This window comes from Athene noctua, chromosome 1 (assembly GCF_965140245.1).
Source record: "Athene noctua chromosome 1, bAthNoc1.hap1.1, whole genome shotgun sequence".
In the NCBI taxonomy this organism is placed as follows: Eukaryota; Metazoa; Chordata; class Aves; order Strigiformes; family Strigidae; genus Athene; species Athene noctua.
This window is the reverse complement of record NC_134037.1, coordinates 121,960,412-121,983,060: the sequence shown is the minus strand read 5'-3', so window position 1 is coordinate 121,983,060 and position 22,649 is coordinate 121,960,412. Positions and strand designations below refer to the sequence as shown.

Below are 22,649 nucleotides of genomic sequence, written 5' to 3'. Positions count from 1 at the left end.
TGAGTTTTCTCACCAGTCCATTGGCTGCTATGAACCTTTTTTGTTTTCAGTTGTTTCAGAGCAGCAGCAAATGCACGTTTTGCTGGGAGGGGCGGGGGATGCCCTGGCACATGCAAGTTCTTGTTGTGAATGCAGGAGCCTGCTGGGAAACTTCACTGACTCCTCGAGGCACTGCCCTTCCTGGGAGCAAAGGGATCAGGGGAAGGTCTTCAAGGGTCAGCAAGGTCTCCAGAGCCAACAGAGGCTTTTGAGCCAAAGAACAGAGAAAACAAGCATCTTGTGTTAAGAAATTTTTATTTGTCCTTTGGATCTGTAATGTAAGCACTAAAATTACAAGTGGAAGAAACATCATGCCACAAAATTGCATAGAATTTTTACAAAAATGTGAATTATGCCTCTGAAACAATCATAGATTGAGGAACTGAAAAATATGTACATGTTAACTGAAATATTTCATCCTACTTTGAAAGCAAATCATCAAGGACTAATCAATCACAGACACTATTAATACAATGTACAAGAGCAACACTGATTTCAAAGAAAGGCAAGCAATGATGTCCCTTTAGTTATCTTTCAGTGAATGTTTAGCTAATACATGAGCATTAATTAACATAATTATGAACATGTTAAATCTAAAATGTCTCGCCTTCATTAGAATTTTTAAAATTCTGTTTATACTGCCAAAACCAAGCTATTTTCAGTAGTGTAAAGATATCTGAAGTGCATGACCTAGTTTAATATAGACAGCTCTATTCTATACAGCAGAAAGTCCACGATACAGCATTTCCACACATTCAACACGGAACAAGGCAAATACATAAAAGGCACAAGACTTGCACATCATAAAGACCCTTTTTTCATTATCTTACTCTAGTTCAAGTAATATCAATATTAAATGGTATCTGTTTCACCGAAATAGTTTGAACAATTCAAGATGTACAGTATTACACACTACCTTACACCTGCAGAAAGTGGCACTGTACAGATATAAAAAAATGTGAATACAGGAAATGGTCAAATACAAACGTACTGTAAAATGACTACAGCTGATAGTATATTTAATCCAACCACTATATTTATTTCTTCTTAAATATAAATAAAAGGTTAAATGGTATTTGCCCAAGTTTCTTTGAAGACTGTGGTGAAGTCCTGGCTCCGCTGAAGTCCCCGGGAACATAGCATTGAAATTCAAAGGAGCTAAGATTTTACCAAAAAGCCTGCGCTGTACAATGGTTTCTGTAATGCAATAGTCTTCAGTTTTATTGTGAACACTGCTATCAGTTTATTCTTTTAATAATTTAGACAATATGTCATTTTTACTTTATAAAATGCAGCATTACATCTTGACTCTCTAAGTTTTCAATCAGTGATTAAGATTGATTTCAAAGTGCAAAACAAGGATTAACAGAGGATTCACCTTTCCTAGAATTAAAATCAAAGTCAGATTTTTTAATTTCATGTTCAGAAATTTCATCATCATAAACCAGGAGAGTTTAATCCAAAATATGATCTCCAAACCACGTACAATTTTTCTTTCTTTCTGCTCTAAGTTTAAAAAAGAAACATAAAAATACTGTGTGTTTTCCAAGATTTGAACTTATATATATATACACCATTATTTAACTGAAAACTTAAGCTTGATTTGTACTTTATTGCTTAAATTTAAATAAAATAAGTTACTTTAAAGTACTAAAATCCTGAGGGAATGGAAGTAAAGTAACTTAACTGTTACGATGTATTAAAACGCCTCCCTATGTAATTGACTGCTTTCTCCGATTGCTTTTTAATCTAAAGTAAGGCCCCGATCTTGCAAACATGTATGTGAATGTTATTGCCCAGAACAGTTGCACTGAGCCCGGTGGTGCACAGGAGAAGGTAAGTTTGTATGATCAAGCCTCTCGATGCAAACCTCTGTCTTTTGAGCTACTTTATCCTTCGCCCTAAGACGCCTCATCACCACACAGCTGAGCGAAAGGCCTGTAGCATTATGCATTGGCTTGGGTACAAATAAGAACCTGTCTGTAATGTTTCATAATTCCTATTTCTATTAGTACGGGAATCCAGAGAATAGCATTTCTTTACCTTTTCAAATATCTCGACTTTCACAAAGTCCCTCTGTTGTCTGACAGACAAATGTGCTGTTACTTCTCTCATGCATATCATACAGTACACTAACTTTGATTGTTCTTATTTTAAGAAGTCAGTTAAATGGATTAATATACATTTTTAAATAACAGTGATCAGGTTTTTATATTCTGCTTTTAAATTTCAGACCTTAGTAAAACTGAACCTCAGTCTTAAAAATAATGGAAGATTCTGTTAAATTTCAAATACTGTAGTCCTAAACATTTTATAATCCTATCAAATTCAGTAAGCTTAAAATATGATACTTAAAATCAATACTTTTGAGTCTGCAAAATATATATCAAATTTATATTCTAAAACTACTTTGATTTACAACACTAACACCACAAAAAGAATTTTATGATTCAATGACTATTTTATAGCAGTATAACCCAGATGTTAGCTTTCATAAAGATTCTCTCTTCTCTCTACTCACGTATCCCTGAAACATTTCATTTGGCCAAGAGACCACGCTGACTTCAAATAGAAACATGCTGTGTGTGCATATAGACGGATGTGTGTGCACATATAGCTATATATATATATACAAACATATATGCACTCACACAGTGTAACAAACACAGACTTACACAGACACTGACAATCTCCAGGCAGAGTTCTTCTCTTTGTTTTCCTCTCGTCCCCACAGTTCCAGGAATTTTCAGCAGCAAATATATTTCTTTCCATGTGATAAACATAATATCAAGACAGCAAGCCACCAGTGCTTGCAAAGCTAAAAAGAATTAAATGTTTCAGTGCAAATGTAAAATGATGGTACAGCTGTCAAGGTGCAGTTATAAAGAAGGAAACAAATATGATTATGTACTGTTACAATATTCTTTAGGATCTGTAGTAGTTTGGAGCACTTTGCGTTGGCACTCCAAAAGGAAATCTGCACACATTTGTCTCTGTACAATACACTGGTCTTCATTAAACATTCTTAACAGTGAATACGGCCAGAAAATTACCCATTGAAAATTGGGAAAAAAAAAAAAAAAGAGGATGGTTAACATATTAATTTTCCCATTACAACTGCACTAAGCTCTAGAATAGTAAGATGAAGAATGAGAATGAAGACCTTTGCACAATACTTTTTAGAAAATGTTCCTTTTGGGAAATGTGCACTTGAATGCAGATCCCTCCTGCCTCCCAAAGCGCTTCAGCAGCAGCTCACATCAGGAGAGTGGAGACGGGCAGCTGGGGACTGGTGTGCCCTGGCGCACTGATTGTTTCTTGGGCAGTTAAAAAGTAGTATCAAACACTTTTTCTGGATTATCTTCTTCCAATTCCTCTTCACTTTGCAGAGGTTTATGATTTGATTTTCCACTGTCAGATGCCAGGGAAGAGGGGGCAGAACTGTGGTCTCCATCTTCGCTGATTTTCCCTTTCATGGCTTCCTGTACAAACTCCAGAATTTCCAAAGGCAGTCTTTTGAATTTGTCTTGATATTCCTGATCAAGTTCCACCTGCAACTATAACAAAAGAGACAAGCTGTCCTCAGGTGTATCTAATGCGAGCAGTGCTACAGTATGGGGAAAGTACCACACGAGGCAAGGGGGAATTTAATAACGCTGTTTTGCATGATTCAAGAACATATTCCTTTCTTTTTCATACCAGCGCCACACATCCAATACACCTATTGATTTCCATGCAGTCATTGCAAAGCTGAAGGAACATGCGGTTATTTGTACATAAGGCTGGTTTTGGGCACCATCCTTGGGTACCCAAATCCTTAAAATATATGTGGATTTGACCGTATTGGTGTCCATACTCCCACTGGCTTTCAGAGACCCAATTCAAGTGCAGTATGGATCACGGACAAGCCTTTGAAAGAGCAAGGCCTTTATTAAGCTCCAGGTACCGAATCACACATTAATCACACCACAAACATTGCTCTGAGAACAATATAATCACTTTTGCCAGATTTCTTGGGTTGGAGAAACCATTAGGAAAAAGTCAGTTGTCAAAGGGAGTCAAAGAGGGAAGTAAAAAAAGTTAAATGACATTTCTTAGGGCTAGATCATGGAAAGTTACATTATCTGATTAATGCAGTATGTGTCTTGGACATTACTGGGGAAAAAGTGTCGTATCATCAACAGGATGCAAAAGGCATGCAGAAAGAAATCTGGCTATCAGTCTTCAGGAAGCTGTGGGTCCTTTCCCAGTATTTATTTGTATAGCCTTTGTTTTCAGTGCCCATATTAGGATCTGCATGATCCATTATTTAAAAAACAGTAACGTGCATGAAGTTTTCAACTGAAGACAAAGCCAATTTTTTTGTCATGACCAATATGAGCACGGCAGGAAGCAAAAGGGGTGAGTTCCAAAGCCAAACCCGCTCCATCCATCCAAGCATCCATCCATCCATCCACCCACCTTCTTAAAAAGAGGGAGTCAGATTCTGCTAACTGTAGCTGCAGCAGTTTTGCAATAGTTTCTTGAGCAACCGTATTTTGAGCTATATTTTTTTCCAGGATGCATAAAGGTGCTGTGAATTCTGATCCTTCCGTTCTGTGCTTGAGCCTACCCCATCTAGTTTCACGTCTCCTTCACCCCATTGCAATGGCCCTCAACAGGTAATACAAATTTTCACTTGAACGTTAGGACCTATACTAGTCTTGCCATCCTTGACCTGTCCACAGCATGTGACTTTACCACGACCCCTCCTGCTGAGCTCTTCCAATCCCATTCCCCATGCTTCTGTCCTGGTTTTCATCCTGCATCTCTGACTTTATTTTTGTGAGGCCTCTTCTCCTTTCTCCTGATGTGCAAATCAACGTCCTTAGCTCACCTGGTCTAGTTCTACATTCCTTAATTAGACAAATTTTGCAGCCTTTCTTCCTCAAGATCTAAGATCAAGCTGTTTCTTTTTGGTTCCCCTGCTAAAGATCCTTTCCTGCTTTGTTTCTGGCGATTTTCCTGCTGTTCTGGCCTCAGTTCCCCACCTCTGTGTCACAGTGCTGATAAACACTGAGTCTGAGGCACAAACGGTTGCATTAAATACACCCTGCCTCTAAAATGTCTAAATGTAAATGTTAGACAATCACTACCATAACACCCTTCTTCCTTGCAGTACCCTTCTGTTTTCCTGACCTTCCTTTGTTTTCTGGTTTTATGTCCATTAACACATAATTTTTGAAGGGATCCTCCTTTCATCTCCATTTTGATAACACTGCCAAGAGTACACATATTATCAGAGGAACAGTACTGTGGTTGGCAGGAAAAACCCACAAACCACACTGATCATCCCTCACCACCCGGCTCACCACCAGGGTCCTGCAGCCCCAGGACTCCACTCCTGCTGCCCAGTGACCTTCTCAACCACGAAGAGGCTTCATCTGCACTGCTCTCTACTTCAGAGTGATGGCACCGTGGCACTCACAAAGGTCAGACTGCAAATCCTAAAATCACGTTCTATGCAAAAAGTCTACCAACATGGTGCAATCGCGCTGTGGTTACAATTCACTGCTAAACACCCGCACTGCCTAAACAAACAGGAGGCGGGGAGGGGAAGGTGAGTCCTTCTCTTTAATTATGATAATTACCCAAAGATGCTATCACAGTGAGAGGGAGATTTATGCCAAACGAGGGACAAAACATTCCTTGGGTTAATCTGGCCAAGTGCCACTGTCTTTTCTCGTTGGGGATCGTTTGCGGCCGGGCTCCAGGCTGCCGATGCAGATCCGCAGCAGTGTCTGAGCACCCCACAAAGCCAGTTAAAGTTCCTGCAGGGAGAGGCAGCTTTGCATATGCTATTTTTTTATAAATCTAGGAACTGTGGGAAAGGGTCCAGAGCAAACAAAGCTTTATATCAGGATATTAGTTCCTTTATACAGGAGTGTCTGAGCCAGAGATGAGCTGCTGCATTTCCCCACCTCATTTTCATATATGGAATTACTGAATTTGTAAATTTTGGGTACCTCAGGTATAGAAGGAGACATCTAAGATCAAAAAAATCACAGAAAGTATCCTGGCTCTCAACTTCCTTCAGAACCTTGATTTGCTTAATTAGGTTTAAGAGCAATAGAAATACTTGAAATCCCTCAGAAACTGAACGTTATCTGAACCCAGTACAACCATCAGCATGTTGTTAGATAGCAACTGTGTCTAATATTCACCTCCTAAAGCGCCTCCAGTGGATAATCCCCCCTAAATTGAGTGTTTAATAGAAATGACATGAATCTGGAGCTACCTCCCTCTCTTCAGTGTCTCCAGAGACAGTCTATATAGATATCTAATCATGAGAAGGTTGAAGTTAGTTGAGAAGGAGCAGACAGTAGACAAGGAGGGTTGATTAAAACTGCAACAGCGTGTAAAAATTAGTTTTGTTTTTGATTTCAAAGGCACTATCAGTCCTTACCCTTGCTCGGCTTCAGATGAGCACCTCTGAGCCCATTCCCTGACCCTCAAAAGCTATCACACAGGACTCCAGCTGCAGTGAAGAGCACAATGGGCGCAACGCAGCTGTCCCACTGCCAGAGCCCACCCCTCACTGAAGTCTTCTTCAGCGAGCCTGGGGCTTGCAAACCCACCAGAGTCTCACAGTGCATCAGCAATGTTTCTCTTTAAACCACCAGCCCTGGGCACAAACATCTGTGGGTCAAGGTTAAAGAAACAAGTTGCCTGCTTAAAACCAACTGGCTCAAAAAACCCCAGCTGTTTTTCTTTTAAAAGCCTCAGCATGCTTCTGTTAGACAATGATAACCATATTCTGTGGCTTTACAGGGACATTACAGTTCATTCACTAATGGCAAGCTGCCCTCCCATTAGTAGCAGCAGTCATGTATGTCTTTCATTTGGCTTGCTGATGGCATGATAAAGTGCCATGTCAGTGTGTGTGTGTAAGTAAAAACCTCTCTGCACAACCAGCACCCCACCAGACTCCAGCCCAGTGTGGCCTTAGCATTCAGGATGCTGTCCCCTTGGGTTGCTTCCCAGCTCAAGTCCATCTACTCTGATTTCTCTGCCCTCTAGCTACTGAACAAGGTGACCTTCACTTGCTTTTAGGATTTTGGACCCAGACAAGGCAGGGAAAATGAGACTGAAGATTAGACAGGCAGATCATTATCTGGACCACTGTTCCCATTAACATGGAACAACCTTCTTACTTCTGTTATCTCACTAGCTGCCCTCTAATGGATCCCCTGTCCTCTCTTTAACCCCCAACAAAAAACACATATTAACGTCACCTCCATGTGGCTTTAGTATCCCACAAGGGGTTGGAAACATTATTTCTTGTTCGGGTAAATCACTCTCCCTTGTCCTTTACTTACAGGCAATGAGTTAATACTTTAAATTTTGGAGCCATCACTGTTTGCAGCGGGGTCCTTGGGGACAGGAGACGAATGTGTTAGTCACTCTTGATGGCTATGACTGTGGCCAGAAGCTCTAGCTCTTGCATGTATACTTCTATCTACTTACCCTTTATTTTTCACCAAAAAGCACTAGTTAAAAACGATCAGCTGATACTCACATCAGCTTTAGAAAATGGGTATGTATCAGTACTATATTTCCCAAATTACAGAAGGAGAGAAATTAAGCCGAGGTAGGGATGAAAGCGTGGGAGGTGCTGCCTTCAGCTGCCTCTGGTTTGAAAGGGCTCTCTGCCACTCTGTTTATATGATCGTTTATCAAACTAGACATAACCAGCACGGGCTTGGAACAGGCTGTGGACCAAGCTGTCCTGCTCAAAATAACAGTAGAGATGGTGAGGCTTTGCTTGCAACTGTCCTGCCTCTGGTGGTCGCACCCCACTTGGGTTTCCACGGGGGTGCTGTGCCTGAGGGGTCCCTTTGACTTCAGCCAGTGACATTAGGCAGTGTGGGGAACCGAGGGGCTTGGGCTCATGCACACTGGAGCCCCGGACAAACACCACCGTATCCTTCAAACCCTGACTACAATCAACACAGCCCCTAGCCCTAGGGACTGAAAATGAGTGGGGCTTTACATGACTAAGCCCGTGCCTTAGTGACAGAGCTCCTGGCGGCCAGCCAGCTGCCCAGCTGATCGGCTCATATTCCCTCTCAATTCAAAGGGCTCTTCGGCATCCTTGGCTACAACCGCTTTCCAAAAAGGGTCATCATTCAGAGAAAGGCCTCAGCAACCCTTCCTTGGAATGTGGGAGGGGAAAATTAATATGGTCAATCAGCTTAAAGCAAGGAAAATGCACTCAGAGAAGGAAACGAGTGGTATTATTAAAACTATTTACAGTATTTATAGCTAGCTGTTATTATTAAAACTGCCAAAATAACGTAGCATAACATAGCATTAAAATAGCAACCAGTGCATTAAAAACAGTAACTGCGATCAATAAAGAAGCAGAAATTGTGGTTTTAGACTATCCCGATCAAGCCCCTGTAGACTTTTGCATACTTGCAATGTGATCTAATGAACTTCTGTTTCTACCAAGAACAAAAATAAAACGATCACATGAAAAATGTAACATGCTGCCAACACAAGTTACCAGGAGGGCTGAAGTTCACATGGAGTGTTTAGGTTAAAAAAAAATTAGAAAATTAAGAAACAAAATAAGTATGTTAAACCCCTTAATCCTTTATTATTCCACATTTATGGTGTTTCATATAATCTTGTCCCTGAGTTTAAGCTTCAAATACTGCACTCCTCTCTCTTCTCACTACCTGAATATATAACATCCCTCTTTTCTGCTGCAGAATCTTTTATTTTTAAATTTTCATTTCAGGATTGTTTTAAAGATAACTGTGGAAAAGCGAAGAAGCTGGGCTAATGAGGTATAAGAATCTAATAATGAGCTACCAAAAGTTTCAGATGTAGAACAAAGTTAAGAAAAGTTTTGCAGTATCTGAAGCCAGGGGAAGTAGGTATCTGCACAAACATAAATGGCAATCACCATCTAGGACCTCGGGTGTCAGGAGCAAAGGCCTTACTGTGTGCATGAAAAACAGCTAGCGGACTAAAACATGACCCTATCACTCACACAGAGAATTCAGGAATGCCTTTGTGGGCTGGTGCTGTTGTCAGCTCCTTGTGAAAGTCTACTGCCTCTATCCCACAGCCTCCATGGCTTGAAGACAAGAGGCAGGCATGGAGCTGGCTGATGCACAGCCCCGGTTCCATCTGACCTCCTCCCCCTCACTTTGGCCACCCAAGGGAAAGGGAAATGGTTGGGAAAAACATGTCCAACCCATCTCCCTTCCTGCCACAGCAACACCTTTGAAGCTGTTCATGTGAACACTGCTGCTCCTTCCTGTTGTACCTTCAAAGTGGCGTTTTGGAAGTTAATAATGAAAGTGTTTTCCAAACAATTTTCCCCTCTCTTCCTTCCCCATACAGCTTGAGATACCACATGAGTGGTCTGCACAGCGGTGTGACCTCGGAGCATCATTCTCCTGATGTAAGATCCCATGCCAGAGGCAGTTATCTGATGCAAAACCAGCAGACTTCCACATGGACTGGGATTCATTCCAGCTCATATGTTTTTTTAAAATGTATTTTCAGCTCAAAAATGGCAGGGTCACTACTTAAAAAGCATCTAAAGAATTAATCTTCAAGCAAAAATGTTTTGAGAAAGTTATGTATAGTTACACACTTTGGTGAAAAAAGCCCACCAAAATGCAATTTTGTTGAATCAAAACTATTAATTATGGACATATTTGTTTTGATTAAATTTTTCCACTGCAAAAATTTGATATGACTCCATATAAACTTTTTTAAGTCTCAGATTTTCCATTCCACTTGCAGTTCTTCTGTAAGGCCATTTTTTTGAGTTTTGTGTTTCTTCTATCTCTCTTTTTAAATCTATCTTATGCTGCATTATTCATAAATACTTTGCTTCCCTGATCACACTCTTTCTTTCCCTGAATGATGCAGTGAACTATGAATGAAAAATAACCCAAATAACCTGGTTCAAAACTCCAGGTAAAAATGTACTCTGAGAACTAAACAGTTTGGTATCTCCAACAATCTCTGACACTTCCCACAGGAAACTCTTCATAGTCAAGTTTTTAAAAAGATTTTGACAATTTTGGAGTTCTGATTCCAAACATGAGAAATTCTGAATTTCCCCTTGAGGTAGAGAGCAGCAAAATATCAAAATAATGACTTTTTTTTTTTTTTTTTTGTATTTGGCTATTGTATTTATTCACCAGTTGAAATGCGATACTAATTTGTATCCGTAAGTACTGTGGCACTACCCATGTGCAGTATGATGTTTAATTCCACATAAACAGTACCTGTTAATTTTGTTTTACTAATGAGAAACTCAAGGACATTAATTTCTTCTGTGCAATTTCAGCAGAATGTATTTTGACAAGAGGCAATAACTGGTCACTACACAATTTGTAACAAAAGGGGTACTGTAACCTCTACAGGATATTTCTCTTTAGCAAAGCTCCCATATTTCTTTTCGCAGGTCCTTGGAAATGTTGATTTTGTTAAATGATGTTTTCACTGGTCAGCGAAAGCATGTTGCAGCAGCAATACTGGTCTGAGCTTGTGGACCTGTCTCACTCCTCCTCTGTTTCTCTAAATCTGCTAAAGCCCCAAATACTTATTTTTCTTCCTGCAAATGTTTGACCCATGTGCCTAAAGATAATTTTGAATAGAGGATTTGGGGCTTTTAAGACTGCATCAGACAACAAATATGCATAATGTCAGCGACCTCATTTTAGCTTCCAAAATAGCGCATAGAGGACTCCCAGATTAAGGGTACAGAGAGCAAGCAAGCTGCTGTTCTGCTGCTTTTCATTTTCAGAGCTTACTTAATTAGAAAGCCATTCTGGAGGGATACAGCATTAAAAGATATATGAGTAGCAAGAATTGTTAAAAGCAGATGGAGGCTCAATAACGGGGAGATTGAAATTGAGGAACAGAGCTCAGGGATCAAGTGATTTATAGGCAGCAATTTTTGTGTAATTTGAAACAGAAGGAGTTTCTTATTAAGGACCATGTTATTCCCTCCACTAAGCAGATTTCTGCCAGGAAGGCAAAGGAATAACCACGGCTTAGCTGTCCTTGTGCCTCATGGCCACAGTCCCTCTGCAGCACTCACCGTGTTATGGGGGCCCACTGAAGACGGTGGCTTGAGGTGAGGATGATGGGTTTGAGGAGACACGGGATTACTCTGCAGGAGATTTCCAAAAGTGATATACCCACCCCTGCCATGGGGAAAAATGGCCCAAAGCAAGCAGCTGGGTGATGCAGTTTTTTGGGAAGCTATTTCTTTAGGCCTGGGAGAGGAGTTAAGAACTCTACATGTGCAGAGAGCACCTAAGGACTCTCTTTTTCTTTCTCTCCTACTGACTACAAGCAAGTGCACAAAGGAACGTGCCACCGTGTCAATACTTGGGCTTAACATAGCCACTCAAGGACAAAATAGCTAAGGGTGAAATGAAACTATTCAGGTAGCCGAGGTTTTATCTCAAAAGATGCTGGAATTAAAGAAAACCTAAGGGCAGTCAGTATCAGAGATGGTGCAAGGAACAGCACTGCACTAGGTAAATGACAGCCGGTGCAGGAAATGTCTTTACATTGACTGGAAAGCTCCTCTTAATGATTCCTGTCCTCAGACAAGGACATCTCAGTCTCGGTGCATGCCCATCACTGCGTTTTCAAATAACGGTTACTGTTCAGTAACCAGTGACAGACACAAGGGACACCAATTCCAGGACTTTCTCTCTGCCAGCCCCACCTCACACCCTTTCTCTCTCAGGAAAAGCTCCCCCAGTCCTTCACACCCAGTCTAACACACCAAGCCTATCCTCCCACCCTGCAAGGTCTCCCTGCTATTCCTGAGACCAGGCGTGCTTGCTCAGTTGTAGCTCTGCTTTTGACCAATCCACTACTGCCACCCCTGCCTTCCCATGTCAACACGTTGCACAGTCCAGATACTCTCCTTCAGAAATTGTCCCAAGATGGGCTTGAAAAAATCACTGTAAACGCCCAAAGCATGTCACAAGCCAAGGAGTCTAGAAACTGTATCCTGTGTCATCTTCCTTTAGTCATGTACTCCCACTTCGACTTCCCCTTCCATGGTTCAGCTTCATGTCTCTTCCTATTAAAGCAAAGGTGATTTGCTATGTCTCCCTAATGTACAGCAAGTCCCCATATAAATGAGTCCTTTAATATCTGCTGTCTCAAGACATTAGACTGTAACCTTAGGGTCTTCATCAATCTGCGTCTCCACCTTTATTAACCGCAACCTCAATTAAACCAATGGGACTATGAAGAAACCTGGGACCTGGGCTTCTAGATTTTAACACTCTTGTAAAGAAACTTATATCATCTTCTTGTATGGTAAACCAAAAGCTATTCCAAGAAATAATTAAAAACTAAATGTTTGAGTGATGAGATGCCCATCAGTGTTGCCCAGTTTATACATGTATTATATATACATATGCCTGTACTGTACCTCTGCTGAAAACTTTTGAGTCATTACAGTAAAAGGCTAAACTGGTGATCTTTTCCTACTGGCAGTTGTATTATTAGTAGTATTTCCAGATCTCTTACATTTTCTCTCAAGAGATAGCTTGTACTGAATTCTATGGGAGGATTTTCTTCACAATAACTTTTGTTTCCCGTTTCTTCATCAGTACAGCAGTTTATTCTCATGCAAAGCCCTGCTCTGTGCCTTGTAAGCTGCATACTTGGAATCACTCTTCTTTCTGATGACTATTTTGTAATTGTTTCCTTTTGTGGATAAAATGCTTTCTTAAGCTGTCAAGTTGGGTTTTTTTGATTATAAATACATGACCTATGCATCTCATGATGCATATGAATAAAGATAGTTTGAGCTAGTATGAATGGGAAAAAAAAATTCCTCTCTATGAGCATGTATAGCATTTTAAGGCTAGATTCTGCTCTTTTTCATTATCACTGGAGGAACTTAGCTTCACTGTAAGCAAAAGAAAATCTGCTCTGTTTCAATGCAATAAATCCAGAGAAACTCCACTGAAGTCTCATCTATCATCTGATACTGCCCTTAGTTTATTGGGGTGGATCCAGGGTAAATAACTCTAGTGACATAGCTTAAAAAGAGCTTCTTAACTGGTCCTTTTATAAAGTGCTGTCCATATTTTGGAGACTGTTTTCAAAACAAACAACAAAACAAGATCAGTGCATCCATTACCTTCTAACAAGTGATTTTTTTTCCACTTCCAATGATGCCTCCAAGGCCCCCTGTAAACAGGCAGCTGAGTGTCCAACAGCACAGGCCTTGGAAGACCAGCAGTATTGTACTTCTCCGCTCAAGAGGTCATAACAGTCCCTTGGAAACTCCTTCTAAATGACATCTTGAGGTTATAACAGCAACAGTATATTCCAGAAATATTTCAAATCCCGGGTGAACTGGAGAATGCTGGACTCTCAGAGCTGTGCAGCACCACAGCAGCCGAGCAGGATGTCTCCAGGAGGCCCTGGAATCCACAGGGCCACTTTATGTATAATGTGTTTTGCCTAAAAGTGGTTCTGTCCTGCAGATCAAGAGATTCTGGCTATTTTTGAAAGAGGAGAGAGACAAGCAAAGAAAGCTTCAGGTGCTTAAGGCTTCTTGTGTAAGGGCTCAGGAGCTGATGAAGTACAGATCTGAAAAAAATGTGGTGAAACCTGCACCACAGCTTTTGGATCCTTGCCCGAACTGAACTCTGAATACAGTTTAACAGAGTGTTTTTCAGTCTCTCACATCGACCTTGCTAATAGATAATTATCGTGTTGCCTGTGTCTGACTCTTGGCAGGACAACTCTAACAGGTCCCATTGGTATCACAGAAAATTCCCTCCGAGTAGAGATGTCTCTCAAATATGACAATGAAAAGCAAATAAACAATCTATTTCTCTGTCTCTCTCTAGTGGCATCGCTGTTCTACTCAATGGAAAGGGAACAGAGTCATCCTATGATTACGTCTGGCACCTCCTTTCACTGTGACACCCTGCTCTGCTGTCCCTACTTAGCCTAGACTCTCAAGCCTGTTTCGAGTAGAAAGAGCTCCTGACGTACACTGAGGTCTGTGTATCTTGAGACAGCATGTTTCTTAAGGTACATGTTCACTGTAATTTCCATGTCATTGATAATTGTCAGGGAACTGCATGGAGGTTTAGAAGTCAGCTATCATTAGTTCAAAAAATAATCACACTAATAAAGGCTTATGCTGCACTTTGAAGTTTACCTTGCACTGACTATACCTCTTCACATCAGAAAGCCTCTGCAGGATGGAGCCTCACTGAAAAGTCTGCTTGGAAAATGACTGAGCAGTCAGTCCTTCTGTTAATATCCTGTTAAAAATGAATGTTTTTAGACTAAAAAGCAAGCAGGCTCTGAATAGAGATCAAAGCCTTAGTAGTTTCTTTGAAAATCTTTTCAAGTAGTTGCAGTTCTGTAATCTGTTGTAACAACGAAGGCTATTCCAAAATATTTCCTAACTCGTTAACAACATGAATGTGGCTTCCTCTTTACTATTAGAGATGTGCATTGACTCTCCCCAAACGATGAGCCAATTTAGTGACTGAGCCATTACTTTCTAACATAACAAGCCAATATAAAAAATCCACTGAGAACCTGCAGAAGTTTAACAATGGAGACAGAGCTACTGTCCCTCATTTTCTGTCTTCCAGAAATGATTGTACTTCCAAGTGTCAGCAAAGGTTTTGAGGCTGTTTAACAATGACAAAAAGTTGGGAGTTGATTCAATTTTATATATTGATGCATATGTTCATTATTATAGAATGAACATCAAATGGAGGTGTATAGTCGCTACTAAGGATACAGTCTGATATTGTTTATGGCTGCTCTATGTTTATATATTACTATTATATTCACATCTCTCTACTTCCACCATTATTTCATCCATATATCCACCACTTCTTGTTTTGCGCTGTATTACACAACATACTTTTTTTTTTTTTACTTGAGAAGCAAAATCAGTGTGGAATTTTAACTGCAACTCTTAAAAACTTTATAGCTTAATGTAAGAGTGGCACCGCCCAGAGGTTCAACTCAATCAAAAATAGCCTGAAGGTTTGTACTTCCCGATACTACAATGAACTTAAAAGGAAAAAAACCTCCTCTTCTTGTCTGTACTGCTATTACTGGATTAAGTAGTACTATGCAATGGGAGGTTAACGGAGCCATCCTCATGATTAAATTCAAGGGATTAATAGTTCAGTTCAGTTGTTTTTTATTTAAATATTTTTTCCAAAGGTCATATTAAGGCTGACTACTGCAAATGCAGGCAACTCTCTAATTACCCGTCAAGTCTAAATGAACCATGCGGAAAACTTTATTTCAATGATGTTCAGCAAGCATCCTGCAATGCAAAAATTGACATGTAAGGTAACCTCATAAAGCTAGATAAACAACACAAAGCCTGTCCCACTGCTGTGCAGAGTAGCTTGAATTCATGCCTGTTCAGGGGCACACCCAAAGTCCACTTAAGTCTACGAGAAGATCTTGATGGGTTTGGGATCTACAGTACCAGCAACAGTATAAGCACAGGCCCAAACTAACCAGGTCAAAGGAAGGAACCACTGGCACAAAATGGCACAAAGGGCATACTCCTTCCCCAGTGGAGATCTGGAGGTAAACTGACTCACGAAGGAGAAGTGCAAAAGTTTCAGAGGTTCAGGATTTTCAACTGTCTTGTCTTAGCAACTTAAGTAAACTTCAAAGCATGGAAGAGTCTAGGAAACAGGACCAGGTTGCTGCTTAAAATCCAAGTCTGCTTCAACAGACAGGTAGAAATAACAAATGACCACAGAGAAGGTCAGATGCCATTCTTGCTTCCAGACCTGCCCACCTTTCTCTCTCTTTGCATACAACCTGCTCGGGGTTTCTGTTAAGCACCTGAGCTCCACGAAGAAGGGAAACCACTGAAGGTGTTTTGCCCTCCTAATGCTTATTATGGGTGAAGGACTACCACCCTGATCGTCGTGCAGCCCAGCCAGCCAGCACAGATCCTGAGGCCAGCTCTTCTCAAGTGGAATCACTCAGTGAGCTATGGTGATAGAAAATGTGCATGTCATAGCGCTTGAGTGTTTAAGTCTGTACTGTGCTATGCTTTTCATCTTGCCATGCAACTGGACATCTTAAAGTCCTCTTGACCAGTTCTCTTAATGATATTGCCAATAGCATAGTTGAGTTTTTGTGGTCAGACCTTCCTGCTGCCAGGAAAAGGGATGTGCAAATTCCCTAGAAGCCAGCAGAGACAGGAAAATAAGGGATACTACAGCTTAAAACTACTTAAGAGAATCAGTTCCTTTGGTATCCCCTTTCCTCACTGATCCCAGTGGGCCACAGCACATGGAGGTCATGCTGGGGCCTCATCCAGATCTCAAGCCTACAGTAAGAGTGAGCTTTCCTACTGACATCAGTGTGTGCTGGATTTGGTGCCTGACTTCTCTCCTTCTGAAGTTAATGTAGTTCATCGACATTTAGTTCACCAGAGGGTCAAGCCTGAACTGAGATGAATCTCATGGAACTACACTAAGTCCTTTGCTTTTTTTTTCCACTGAGAGGCATGCTATCAAAATGTGTAAGATGATCTCCTTAGAGCTCCAATTTGTTTTAAATCTGATTTCATTTATGTGCATCACTACTAGTAGCTTCTATCTTGGAAAAATTTCCTACCATGCAAAACCTTATTTAAGAAAAATAATAATTGGCAGTAGAATAAAACCTCTTTCCATTATAAGAGCTTATCTTTTTAATGGTCTATCAGTGTTTTATTATTACTTTGGTACTTGACATCTTCCAAAAGCATTAAAAGTTCTTGAGAGGTCTTACAACTTTACAGCGTATTCTCTGATGCCAATTCTGATCACAATCTAGTTGAAGATAAGTTTAATGAACACTAGAAAAATAAAGGCCTTTCATAAACGATCAGGTTATTTGAGGAAGCAAAAGAATACTGTAAAAACATTGGTTGCTTGGTTTAAAGCTCTGTTTACAATATGTGTAGAATACACATCTTTGTTGAGGATAACAGAAGTTTATCTTGAATTTTGGGAGTATTCCAAATGACGGTAGACAAGTATCAGAAATTAAAGAGATTATTAACCTGCAAAAAACTCTTTTAGAACAATTACTGTAAAATGTCATTTTTCCCCCATCTCATGGAAATGTATTTAGAACTATAGAAATACAGACAGACATTAGATTAAGCAATGAAGAGTGAATAATTAAGTCATCTGCTACTCTATATAACAGCAAAAAGATTATTCTCAGTTAGTTACAGAAGTTATTCCTAAAAATTCCTTATCACTTATGTTATTTAAACTTTCTTACATATCAATTAGTTTGAAATAATAAGTCTTTAGGCTATTCATTAATTGCAGCACTGTAGACCGTTCTGTATTTAAAATTATGCAATGAATATTAAGCCGAAGCACCAAGCTGACTTGGCTAACAAAAAGGGTTTCCTCAGCCCTTCGGATAAAGAAGGAAAGATAATGGGGGCACTGAATTCACAGGAGAACTCTTTCTCAGTTTACTATTCTGTCTTGTCACATGTTAACACAGACTACTGAAGCCACAAGCCGTTATCCACATGTTTAATTTGCAGTGTTGTATTTTCACTGCATTCATTTTCTGATCGCATGGTATGACTGTTTCCAGACAAAAAAGAACAGAACTCCGGTGATTATGCAAAGGAAGAACAGGAACATATGTAACCTGAAGGACTGGTGATTAAGAAGATGCTTCAACAGGATCATTTACAATTGCAAGGTAAATGTGGATGGGAAATTTAAATAGTTTAGTGACTCTTTTAGAAGTTAGAGGGAGGCTGGTTGCAGAGGAACATCTGGTCTGTACATGAGGAGAAGACACGACTTTTAGTTTCTCTCTCTCCTGCTGTCACAGCTCTAGGCTCTCAAAGAAGGCTTCAATCCACTCTTTTAAGTCTAGCTGTCTTTGCAGAATAGATCTTAGGACAACTGAATTTCTCTTGTCTGGTTGTATTTTGCTTCCCTGATACACTGAAACTACAATTTGGCATTTGTACCATTATCGGTGGTTCATGCTGGCATCTGTCAGAGGCACACAGCATGGACTGCCACATCAGTTGCAGCTGCTGGCTGCAGCCGCTGTCCTTCCTCTGCGGCAGCGATGATGGGAAGTGGGATTATTTCAAAGAGTGCAGCCATTAATTGATAGGTATTTTTTCCAAATCCCTCTATGACTGTAGCATGAATGAGGAATCAAAGATAACATTCAGCTGATTCAAACAGATTTCAGGAATGCTGTCTCCCTGCTGTAGAGATTAGAAAGAAAGCAGCTGAAATGTTCTGTGTTGAAAAGCCTGCCTGACAGAGGTGATCACACCTGAGAGTGATGCTTCTTTATAAGTCAGATAAACCACAGCAGCTCGCTATGTCAGTCTTCTCTGCATGCCACACCAGCAGTTACAGAGCGGTTTCACCTTACTGTTTCCTGTATCCTATGCTTCATTGTACTTTTAAGTAAGAAAAGGCAGAGCATTGGGCAGTTAACTTTCCATATGTAATACACCTCTTCTTATCCTCAGACAATAGTGGTTTATACTTCTGTGCACAAAAAGAGATATCCCCTTTAACATCCAGCCTAGCCACTGTGAGATTTCATAATGTCAGTATCTTGCACTCGGTATGTGACTCTTACAAAAGACACTAAGAATGTTCTCTATTATATGCATGTTTATTCAAAAAGTGCTCCTACTAATATTAATAAATAATTATAGGAGGAAAACAAGGGTGAATACTCTGTCAATCCTCTTATGACAGGTCTGTGTGCTTGTGCATGCATATACTCACAAAACAGAGGAAAAGAGGAAGGGATCTGATTATTCTTCAGTAAATCAAAATAGTGACTTCACTGGCATAAACACAGATTTTGTATAAAGATTCACATTACTGAAATATTAATACGGAAGACACAGTTTGTTCAGGGAGGACAGGTACAAAGAGGGTCTTTGGTGAGATACTTATCAAGGATCTTTATTTTTTTTCTGATCTCCAGTCTATTGTAAGAGAGAGACCTGCTGAAAGTCTCAGAGTAATGACAGAATTGGACATGAAAATGGACACTGTCATTGTGGGCAACTATAACAGATGGTCACACTAGGAAGAATGGGTGGTGAAGCTTTCTCACTTGCCCAGAAAACTTTTCAAAAAGGAATACAGCAGGGCACAGAATACTTCAACTTCTTAGCAGGCACCATTCATATTTACAGTATGTTCTCTCTACTTCACTGGTGATTGGATGTGAAAACAGACACCTATTTCACATAAAAGATCAGGACCTGTGAGTGGGTTTATTGCCTTTTCACACTATATCAATTCCTGCAGCAGCCAATAGAGAGGTTCCTGGCCTATGTAAAATCTCAAACATGGTTTATATCACTGACCTAAATCTGCTTATGAAGGAGTCACAAACATTAAAGGGCAGCTGATATTGCAAGAAATTAACCCTAGTCTTAAAAAAAGAAATCACTTAAAAAGTAAAAAAAGCTAAGTAATAATTTTAAAAATTGAATTAATTTTCAACCAATTAGTATTTTCAAGTGGGAGCTGCAGTAGTGTCTGTCTGAATACAAATGGGAATGAAGGGTACTCCAGGACAAGAGGAGATGTTAAGACTGACATGGAATCAGGGAGAAGTTACTGCAGAATTTATTCCATTATGCCATGGAGAGCGTAAGACCCTGCTCAGAATTACAATGATTCCCTGAGAGAAAGACTGACAGTGAGTTATCGTTCCCAGGAGCTTCTACAATTTCCATGCTACTTAGTATTACAGGCTCGTATATCTATCATACCTCAACTTCAGCAGCATCCAAGCTATGTGGTATAAGGTGTGTTACTAAAAGGACAGGGAAGGATTTAATTGCCACCAAGGCCATCAGTCCTACCAGGAATACTGCTCCTGAAACCTGATCTCTGCTTTGAAAACTATACCTGCAGAATTTTCAGCAGAAATGAGCATTTTAAGAGTGGAAATACCACACTGAGCTCTCACTGACCTATATAACACCCTGCAGAATAAAACCGATCCAAACAGGCACTTCTAAATATACTAACAGAAATAATCTCAAGAAGGTCCACAGGTAAGATATTGTATATACTAACAGTTTCTAGAAATACTAACCTTCAGTATCAGCAGGTTGTGAAGTAATTTGCCCTATGAGCTCCACACCATATGTTTTATTCAGAAATTAACACATACTTTGTGAAAATAAAGCTGTCAGAATGTGAGCTACCACATGCAATACCATTCCCACAGGCCATACAGTAATTAGACATGGAGGCTGACACTGCACTGCACAGAATTCTGGTGGTGTGTAACAGCTATCAAAAGACTTACAAAAATCCAGGTTTAGAAAAAAATCCTGCCTGGTTCTAGACAAGACCTACATGGCTGAAGCCCCACTGAAAAACTCTATCATGCACTTCAGTGTTCATTTGAACCACAGCTTAAGGGGTGAGGGAAGTGTAGCAGTAGCTTTTAGGTCCTACATTTTAGAGCTCTCATGAGTCATCCCCACCCGGCCAAAACATCCCAGTGGAAAAGCCATTTCATCATATGCAATAAAAAGAGCTGCATGTTCAGACCAGAATTCTAAGTCTGCAGTCTCTTTCTCTGTCTCAAAATTTTTATCTTAGGTTTCTGCGGTTGATAAACATAACTGTTAACTAAATGGAAGTTCCTCCTGTAGATGACTAGTCACTATCATCTAGATTTAATCACTAATGGATTTGACAGTGCCTGGATGAAGTTGTAAATTTAGGTGATTACTCTAGATTTCCACACAGTCCTTAGAAGGATTATATGCCTCTCCTGCATAGAAATATTCTCTAAGGTCATTAGTTTTGTTCAGCCCAAAGCCAGTGGTTTCTTACATGGGGGCAAAAGCTGAGATACTCCTTTTGGTCCTGCAGGAAAAACTGACTCTCTCCTGCACAGCCTGCCCTCCTCCTACCCAGGTAAGTCAAAGCATTCAAACTGTCTTGCCCTGTGGATGCAGCAGTGAGAGCTTAGGACAGAAAGGGGTGGAAGAAAAGGAAGTTTTCTCCCATCATTCTTATATTTGCTTTGGAGTGAGGTGAACCTTAGGGCAATGGATTCCTTCACACCAGTTTAGAGCTCCCTGCATACCTGGTGTTAATCCATTCTGTTTCCTAATTTTCATGCACAGGTATAGGGTACGCTGCATCATAATTCCACCCTGCGTAGCTTCTTCTAATAGCATTCCCTTTACACAGTCTACAAGGCAAAGTGCTGAGAGCAGGACAAAGCAAAGGAAAGAATAACTCCAGTGGTGTCGTAAGTGGTTACACGATGCCACAGGGGGTTCTTGTCTGAGGACTGATTTCTGTCTAACTGTGCAGGAGCAATTGGATTTTCCCAGATCCCCACTGTCCTCCCAAGATATCTTAATTTGACCCAGGCAGGTGATATGAGGTTGGCCTCATAGTGTTTAAAATTTAAGTGATGTATGATGAGAACAGAGATAAAACAAGATCTTCTGTTTTTTTAAATGTTCACTGAGTTGTCTCAAGGCAGCTCAGCTCTATTCCTATCCTCCTGCTTTTCAGGAAATGAAGACAGAACATCTCTCAGGAAGAGAAATCAATATTCTTGTGACACTTAATCAGAAACAACAAAGAAATCCTAGTTCCCTAATGAGCAATTGCCAATTTAGTTTTGCCATCTTCAGTAAGCCACTCTTTTGAATACTGTCAAGGTGCCAACATATTAATTATGGGTTCTACTTTCTTTTGTCACAACTACTTTGCTTAAGAAATGTACACTTTTAGAGGAAAACAACATTCATGAAATCAAGGCCCCACCTAGCAGTTTTAATCTCTAACTTGACCACAATGAGAGAACTAAACAATATTTAAGATTGTTTTATTTTTAAATAACACAGTATTGTGTTATTTTTAACAAGTGTTTGAAAAAAGGATCATTTATTTTGCAACAATAAAAACATTTAAATAAACCATAAGCATGCAATGATATGTATAGATACATAAAAAATATGTTGGTGTCCATGTTGGCAGAGACAGGTGATTCACAGCAAAAAAGCCTGACAGATGAAGTTCTAGTCACACTTTATAAATCAGACTTACTTAGGATTTGCCTTTCAGTAAAATATAGAAGCCAATCTGTATTGTGCAAGGTACAGATCAGACGTACTGAGTTGGTTCCTTCTTTCTTGATAGTACATGTGCATAGAAGCATACATGATAGGTATTTAAAAAAACCCCCAACAAACAAAAAAACCTAGACAGGCTGATAAAACAACCCAGGGGGAAAGCACAAGGAACCACCACGTGGATGCTGGCCAGGGAGCAGAACAGTGCTGACAGCAAACGTGCACCTTCACCACCGCTGAAGGCACATCGCTGCCCACCCTGGTGCTGGCACCACACAGACTGGCAGAGAAATAATCCCCAAAACCGAGCCTTGGTTGTCCTTAGGAAGGACTGTGAATTACAGAACAACTGTTAAGACCTTGTGCGGGGCGGTGAAAAGCCACAGAAGGATGTTCCATAGCAAGGAGGAGCTGCAGCTCTCTT

The 22,649-nt window shown here is 40.2% G+C and overlaps 1 protein-coding gene across 4 annotated transcripts in view; it reads right to left on the bottom strand.

The window, feature by feature from the left end:
- Positions 1-218: 218 nt before the first annotated feature.
- The window catches only part of PLCB1 (phospholipase C beta 1), a 408,910-nt gene continuing 386,479 nt past the window's right edge, over positions 219-22,649 (bottom strand). For 3 of the 4 annotated variants that reach the window (XM_074912346.1, XM_074912588.1, XM_074912498.1), the window contains one exon: positions 219-3,596. In XM_074912346.1, the coding sequence (XP_074768447.1) occupies positions 3,366-3,596 (231 nt within the window). In that variant the 3' untranslated portion in view covers positions 219-3,365. The remainder of the gene's footprint in view (positions 3,597-22,649) is intronic. The other variant, XM_074912436.1, reaches the window with a different exon arrangement.